Source organism: Enhydra lutris, unplaced genomic scaffold, assembly GCF_002288905.1.
Source record: "Enhydra lutris kenyoni isolate GAN:26980312 unplaced genomic scaffold, ASM228890v2 scaffoldscaffold49, whole genome shotgun sequence".
NCBI lineage: Eukaryota > Metazoa > Chordata > Mammalia > Carnivora > Mustelidae > Enhydra > Enhydra lutris.
In genome coordinates this window covers 5,315,359-5,324,102 of record NW_019154133.1, presented here as the reverse complement: position 1 = coordinate 5,324,102, position 8,744 = coordinate 5,315,359, and the positions used below count along the sequence as shown (strand labels likewise).

The 8,744-nt window shown below is 32.5% G+C and overlaps 1 protein-coding gene across 5 annotated transcripts in view; it reads right to left on the bottom strand.

Moving 5' to 3' along the window:
• Positions 1 to 1,534: 1,534 nt before the first annotated feature.
• The window catches only part of LOC111156814 (interleukin 7), a 44,537-nt gene continuing 37,327 nt past the window's right edge, over positions 1,535 to 8,744 (bottom strand). For 2 of the 5 annotated variants that reach the window (XM_022517897.1, XM_022517895.1), the window contains 3 exons: positions 5,702 to 5,782; positions 4,497 to 4,628; positions 1,535 to 2,369 (listed from right to left, as the gene is read on the bottom strand). In XM_022517897.1, the coding sequence (XP_022373605.1) occupies positions 2,250 to 2,369; positions 4,497 to 4,628; positions 5,702 to 5,782 (333 nt within the window). In that variant the 3' untranslated portion in view covers positions 1,535 to 2,249. Of the gene's footprint in view, positions 2,370 to 3,054; positions 3,105 to 4,492; positions 4,629 to 5,697; positions 5,783 to 8,744 lie in introns of all 5 variants that reach the window. The other 3 variants (XM_022517896.1, XM_022517898.1, XM_022517899.1) reach the window with 3 other exon arrangements.

The following is an 8,744-nucleotide window of genomic DNA, read 5'->3' as shown; positions in this document are numbered from 1 at the left end:
TTCTTTTTCCTTTTTTCATTTCTTCTCGTTCCTCCACTTTTTTCTTCATCCTCTTCGTCTCATTGTCTTATTTTTTTGTAGCATTGTTGAGGATTAGGGTTTCTTGGAACAAACTTTAGAAAATGCTGATTTAAAGCCTCCACATACATATTTGAAAGAAAAATTCACTGAAATAAAACAAGTCTTTAATTGGGGAGTAGAAATAATAAAACTATAATATCCAAGTTTGTTATTAATTAGCCTGCCTGTCTCTACTTACCTTGCCTAGTGGTAACAAAGAAGGCAAATACAAACACGAATGCATGGGTATTTTTTCCCCCAAGTATTTGACACAACCATGTATGCTGAATGCTGTTTTGAGTGTAAATTTTCTCTAAAATTCAGATCTATCATAAACAAATGAAAATCAAGGAAGACAATTTTGATAACCTTCAGCAAGCATTTTAAAATATTGTTCCTTATTTTACCATAATCTCAGAATGTTTTTTTCAACACTTGTTAGGGATGTTTTAGACTGCCTTTAAGGAAACACTTTCAAGGACAGTTTTAAGAGTTTACCTTTAGAAATGTGAAGTTCCCTCATTTCTATTGCTAATGGTTTACCAACAATGCCAATTCATCAGGGTGGAGGTGTATCACACAGCTGACCATGTTTTATGGTAGAAGGAAGCACAGTTACTTGGAAAAGTCCCTCTGAAGATAGGGTTTGGTGAGGAATCGTCTGCTCCTAAAAATATTCGTCAGCTCCCTTTCTGGAGTTAATATGAAAACCAAACAGAAAACATACTTGATTCAAAGCCTTGTGAACGGAGCAACCCGTGAACTCCATACAACTTTCTATACAATTCTACACAGCTGTCTGCACCTGTGAGGGTGAAGGGCATAGGGGTTAGGGAGAGTGAGACATCCACACAAACTGAGAGGATGGTCTTTACCACCACACAGTGAGGGCGAGACCTGAGCATCACTTGAAGCTCAAATCAAGCCAGTCAGCACTTAATTAGGGGCTGAAGAAGATGTTCAAGAGCAGGAAGGATGTGAGTTGAGCCGACTGGTGACTGCGGTAGAACTCTGACCTGTCTCCACTAGGGTTTTCATTTCCCTTTATAAGCAAGCGAGGACCATTGACAGACCTTCTAAACTGGATCTGGTATATACAAAAGTCTCTTTTAAAAGATTAAAATTTAACATAGAAAGTAATGTTCCTGTTCTTATATAGTTTTGGTCTCATGCACATTCTGAGTAATAAGGTTTAAAGTCACATATTCAATGACAGAGCTCAAATAGTAGTACAGTATTAAAAATATTGTCTTAAAAATTCTTCAAAATTCATGAAGTGAATCTGACAGTGTTATTACATAGGTCATTTATTATCAAAGGAGAAATGTTATCCAAAGCCAGCAATTTGCTTGTAATACTGTATGAAAATATTTTTATATAATACAGATATAGTGTCAAAATTAAATATACATTCCATTAATTAAAAGGTCAACATATATTATTCTGTTAAAAATATGCTTCCCAAATTGCAAACTCATTTAGAAAAACTTTATTACACATAAATGACAAAAGTAACTCAGTATTATGGTTGGCATCCTTAGAACAGGTGACTTTCTATTTTGTGAAATCATTCTTTATGGTCATCTTAAAACATTTGCTATACCATTAATGAAGGCACTGTCTTATGCATTCAAGTTTAATTACACGTCTTAATCTCACTGAAGTATCTTGGACTCCTCCATACTGCTTCTTTAACCCTTACTCTCTTTGGCATTACCCACATTTGTTAACTCTGAAACACAGAGACAGCACAGAAGACAACAATTTCCACTCTCCTTGTAGCAGGCTGGTGCATAAAATTATTTGGATAATAAAGCAATGTTAATTTTTAATTCCTGCAACCTTTATATGCTTCACAGATTTTACATGTCTTCTGAAATTTTAAAACAGTTTTAAAAAGTATTATTGCCTTTAATACCTTACTTGGATTGTCTTGCAAAAAAATCACAGAATTAATACTGATTGATATATGTCCAAAAACATATGAAGGTTTGTCGAGTGCAGCATTTGGTTTGCACTGTTTATATCCATCTTCTAGTACTACGGTATGAATTTCTCAATTGCTCTAATCCACTTTTACCAGGATGCATTCTGTAACTTCTAGGGTACTCTACCCCCCATATGAGCAGATATATTCTTGAAGGATACAAGTGAAGTTCATATGTCTTTATATTGCCACTCCATATTTTTCAATGTTCTTTAGAGCCCCTCAAAATTTTATTCCAACAAGTTTTTATCTTTTGTAGTAGTATCCCTAGGGAACACAAGCTCTTCTGTTTTCTCTGTTCCTTTACAGATTTATTGTCTTCCTAGAAAAATATATTAAAACAAATTTTAAACTTACATTGAAAAAATACACATTTTCAAGTGTTCAAACTTTAATTTCCATCATGTTAGGTTATGCTGAAGGTTTGCTAACTAACCAGGATGGCTACTTTCTTCATACACTTGTTTTCTAGTTTATGTGCTCCTATAGAAGTGGTTTGCTCATGTCTTTTGCCCATTACCTATTGATGTTCTCATTTTGTTGCTTTATTAAAAAAAATGGTGCTCTGATATTTTCCCTAGCCTCTTTTATTTTAAAGTAGTGGCTTTAAGGGTCACCTGGGTGGCTCAGTTGGTTAAGCTTCTGACTCCTGATTTTGGCTCAGGTCATGGTCTGAGGGATGTGAGATGGAGCCCTGCATGGGGCCTAGGCACTGCATGTGGTGCCTGCTTAGGATTCTCTCCTCTACCTCCTACCCCCACACACTGTCTCTCTCTCTCAAATAAATAAATAAAACTCTAAAAAAAAAAAATTAAGCAGTGGCTTTAAAAACTGTAGCTTAAAGGAATCCAATTTCTAAGGGGTACATCCCATCTCCTTTTATTAACAATATAATGATTATTTTCAAAATGAACCATAGAAAAGAAAAAAAAATTCAAAGGGAAACATAAAGGAATTAAGTTGAATAAAAAGCTGATGAAGAAAGAAAATTATACAATCATTCTCACCAAGTTTTTAGTGGGTTGGACTTCACCCTGGGAAGGTAGCTTTATTCCTTCCTCAAAAACAAAGTCACTTTGATAATATTGAATATTAATTGTCTATTGCTCCTTTCATTAATGTCTGCTAAATTTTATTTTGTTTTATTTTATTTTCATGGCTAAATTTTAAAATGCTGTCAAATTCATCTAATCTATTTGAGAATAATTTCATTTAGAAATAGAATATCAGGAAAAAGGAAAAAGCAAGATAGGTTAGTTTTCTTTTTCCTTTTTCTTTTTAACAATTTAGGATGTTTATTTTTAAATTTTTTTATTCCAAGTTTTTATTTAAATTCAAGTTAGTTAACATGTATGGTAAAATTGTTTTCAGGTGTAAAATTTAGAGATTCATCCCTTATAGATTTATAGAAAAGAGAACAATAGAAATTTCATATAGAAGACTAACATAAGTAAGGGGGCAAAATTGGAAATAAACTTGGCGAATCCAGGACACCAAGAGGAGACTGGCTTGCATCAAGTAGATAATGTAATGATAAATGAAGTGATTCACATTCTATCATCTTTATTTTCATCTCTGTCAATAAGGCTCAAGGATAATCTTACCATCTTACCGCCTGGACAACTATAGGTATTAAAAAATAAGAACACACAGGAACCCTTTTATGTCATGAAAATGTTAAAAATTTCTTTTTAAGAAATCATAAGAAACCTTTTGGCTTTTGTGGCCATTGGTAAAAATTTCTGAAGAGGGGGGTAGTGGTAATAATAATATATCATTTATTGAAACCTTTCTAGTACTAAGTACTTTACATGAATTATGCCAATTAATTAACCCTGTCACCATCCTGTAATGTAGATATTATATTTTTCTCCATTTTGCAGATAAAGAAACTGTGGCCTAGTATCAAGATTGTGTCTTCCAAATTTTGTTTTATTGCTTATATTTCATAACCACTAGAAGACAAGTAGGGAAAATTAGCCCTATACTTACAAAATTATTGAAGCAAAAAAATAAAAAAATTGGACATATATATATTTATATATATATTTTCACATGTGAAGTTTTAACATATAAAGATATTTGTTAAATGCTTTTGATTATCTGTTTTATTGGCTATGAGTTCTTATAAATGTGTACATATATGGACTAAAATTATTAATGAGTTTTAGAGGTAAAAATTCACCATTCCCACCCAAGTTATGACATTAACCTCCACCAACATTATTATAGCAATGATGTATGCACTTCCTTATTTTTACTCCGCTTCTGTAAACTATTTGCCCTAGCAAAGAATAGGTGCTTTCCTATTCTAGAGTTAAGTAAATATATTTCAACTTTAAGTGATGATAAGCAGTTAGAATTCTATGATACCAGATATGATCACCAGAGAATTATAGTATCCTATCACAGGACTAGTTGATATTTTTGTTCAAAGTAAACAACTTACCTTGGGGGTACAGTTCAACAATTGTAATGTGCCCTGTGAAACTCTTAATAAGTGGAGATTGAAATCCTCACTGTCATTCACTTTCACAAACTGCTTCAACTTGTGAGCAGCACGATATAAAAATATACCTTCCTATTACAGAAAAAAAAATCAGAAGGGTTGTGGTTCAAACAAAATATCAAAAAGTGATAAGCTTTTATAAGGAGTCTAAAGCCAGAGAGGTATTGCCAAATATTGCCCCACCTCCGCCCCAGATTTCTATTCCAGTTAATCATATGACTGACAAGTAACTAGACTAAAACTGTTTAGCTCCTAAGTGACAATCTGGAGTGCCTAGAATTTGGCTTAATGATTATTTGACTTTTTGAAGCCTCCTTTCTTTATAATATAAATTTATGATCTTATCACTTATGGATGAACCTATAACAGCATTATTCTATTTTAAGTGAGTCAACCAAAGGAGAGGGCTTCAGGAGACAACAATAATGGAAGGTATGTGGTTTCTCTTCTTATTTTTGTACCTGTTGAGCTATGGATGAATAGCTGGCAATTAGAAAAAAAAAAAAAGGTCCATTCCCACCTCAAACAAGCCTTTCAAATATTTAAAGTAAGAAATTAGAATAAAAAGAATTTATGAATATATAATGTGATACTATGAGGTTAACTCAGCTACTGTGAGTTTAAAAAAGACTGAATATCATACTAGTTTCTATAGAAGGAACTAATACAAACTTTCGTTGTAAGGTTTGTAAATTGTAGTATTGCACCAACCAGAAGCAGTAGTTGTTTGAAGATAAGCAAATATTGAAGGAAGAAATTTCAAAGGCCTAAAAGTAAATTATTCCCATGACTTATGTTTGTGTGTGTGTGCAAGTAGTCACTCTAACAAGGATTTTCCTGCACAAAAATGTCACAAATAAGGGACGTGTATCTTTGAATTCAGCAGTTCTAGCATTTTCCAAAGTGAAAACTGAAATGCTAAAATAGAAAAAAATATTTACTGAGTAAACATAGGATTTTTTGTAAAATCAAAGTATAAAAGAAGACCATAGTATAATTTAATAGGTCAGTGAGAATTATCAGGTTAGAATGAAAAGATTATGTTATTAATATAATCAATATAATTATCTAACACTTAACAAATAATATAAGCTTCTATAAAATCAAGTTTGAATGACATATAAATCCCAAAAAATTATTATTACCTTATTATCATCACATGCATGTTTTTTTAAAACTTTAGGTTCATTGTTCGGGCAATTGGTACGATTTTTTATCATGGTGTCCTGTAAAGAGTAATTATATAATAGTATGGTTAAATTGGGGACTTTTCTAATATGTAGCAATTTTAAAAACAACGTTGTAATACTTGCTCTTAATATGTGCACTTTAAGGAAAATAACTTCAGCATGGCTCAGCTGACTAGGCATAAAGAATAGTTTTCTACAGTTAAAGAATAAACCAGTATAGACACAAACCCTCACATATTTAGAGCTTCCCCAGACTCCCTAATTTAATCCCAGAAATCACGGTAAGATTCTGATTCATTGGGGAAATAGAAGTGCCTATTTTAGAGGTTATACTATGTAGACAAAGCACAATAAATTCTGAAATCACAAAGTTGAGATGCATTTAAGAGGTTTTCCGGTCCAATTTCCTGCCACTGCAAAACAGCAACAAAAAGAATTTACATAAGAATAAGAGAAAACCTCTTGACAGAGAGAGTGAAGCTGAAATTTATTTTGCAGCATTTTTAATAACCCAGTTTGTCTGGGATGCTTGAGATAGAACTTTGCTAAGAAACAAATGGGATTGACTGTGTGTGTATTGTTATGTAGGAGTAGGAAGGCAGATAATCCATGTTAATTTTTAATTTCTAAGGAATGTAGTAGTAGAATGTGGAGATTACCCAAATCAGGAATTTAGTTGAGGTATTAGGAAGAATTTCCTAAGGATTCAGATTCTCTTATACACAGGATTAGACTGGTTTTGTCAAGCAAACTAGCAATTCTATGCTATCAGAGCTTCCAGAAGGACTTTAAGCAATCACAGCCTGTATGTTGTCACCAAAGAAACAGGGTAAGTGGAGTAATGGCAGCTTTAATCATGGGGTTCTAGTCTTCACCTGCCTTTCAGAAAAGTGTGCATTACTCTGGTCACCAGTGAAAAGTATGAATGGTCTCTGGGTTTATCCTGACTTTAATTGTATTTACTATCTGCTTTACTGTAGGAATGAGTGTGTGAACATTCATTTAACCACTCAACACTTACTATCAGTCAATGTGCATGGTCCCTGCCAAGCCCGAGGAGTAAAAGAGACTAAGAAAGCACAGTTCCAGTTTCTTGTGCCATTTGATATAAGGGCAGATATTGCATCATCCCTTGGACACTTTTCCATCACTTCTTATCTTTGTAAAAGTATGCTTTGTAAACAAAATATTTGTTAGTACCAACCTCCCCAGTCATACTGCAAATATCTTAGGTGCAAATGGATATATTTTCCTATAACTAACTTCATGTTGCTATTATACACACTCCTGAAGAGGTAGTGAGGAATTAACATTTTCCTATTAAATTATCTTCCTATAGATTTCCATTTAACTTCAAAAAACCCCCAATAAATCATATATACATTTCTCTCTGATAAAACATGGAGCATTTCATTTTTGCCGTACCATTATTTAAAAAAAATAAGAGATACTCTTAACTTTAGAGAACAAATTGAGGGTTGATGGAGGGAGGTGGGCAGGGGATGGGGTAAATGGGTGATGGGCATTAAGGCATCATACACTTGTGATAAGCACTGGATGTTTTATTAAGTGATGAATCACTAAATTCCACAACTGCAACTAATATTACACTGTATGCTAGCTGAAATTTAAATAAAAATATGAAACATTAGGAAAAAAAGAAGATAGACAAATGTGCATGTTTCCAAATTTACCAAAAATATTATACAAAAATACATCACAGAATTAGCACTCATTTCTTGGATCATTTTAACAAATTGCATGGCACACGAATATATGAAAAACCACTTGGTTAAGCCCTTGTTCCAATGAGTTTAAAAACGACTCATTTATATGTAGTCATATGTTGTTATATGTATGTACAACATAAGAAAGATAATATTATGTCAGTTGATTTGTTTGCTAAATATATACTGTTTGTTACAGTATACACACACACACACACACACACACACACACACACACTGTTTGCTACAGTATATAAAGATTTATTATACACTAAAAGATTGACTCCTATAGAGGTAACAATTATTGGCTTCAGTGTTTTTTATGAATACATTAGCAGGCATATATAAGTGCCAATTACAGTTAGTTTCTGAAACTGTTTTTATTCAAGCCTGGTGAGAAGGATGGCTCAGTCTAAGGTTAATAGAATCACAGAGTTGGAGAGAATCTTAGATATCCATCTCTTGAGTCACTTTACTTGATTTACTTTACCAATAATAATTTCTTATAAGCATCATGACATGTTTGAAGATTTCATCATATTTAATAAGGATATGGAAAATCAAAAGAGAAAAGCCAGGATCACAATGACTGTAAACTGCAATATTTTCCAGTATAAAACATGGTGTTATATAAATTGTTCTAAAAATACATAATGTCCTTTCAATCTGTAGACTTACGTGTCTTCCATTTCAGTATAGTTTTCTTTGAATTTTTTCTGTTACACCTGTAACAGTATCTTCTTCAGAAACACTAATTGTGTTTACAATGGATTTTCTATTTCATCTTTGCTTTTTATATCTTTGTCTTTGATTTTTTAAAATTTCATATTTTGTGGTTTTCTCCACCATGTCTTCCATGTGCCTGTTCTAACAGGGCACTTATTTATGGTTTCCATTTTATTCTCTATTTTTTCCCTAAATCCAAAGAGCTCACCTTCATTTTCTCTGTTATCTCTTCTCCTCACACTGTATTATTTTTTAGATTTTTTTACTTCAGTTTCTTAGGGAGTGTTATGAAGAAAAATCTGACATTTTCTACTGCTTTCATGGGTAATTGATCTTTGATCCGAATTCTTCATTTTCCTTATCTATGTATTCATTTGCTTTTTTACATGTTCACTTGCCCATTTCTTTTGGTAGTATCAATGCATAGTTTTTTTTTTATTTTCTGGTTATATATATTTTTAAATTTAAAATTAATTAATTAACATATAGTGTATTATTAGTTTCAGAGAGAGTTCAGTGATTCATCAGTTGTATATAACACCCAA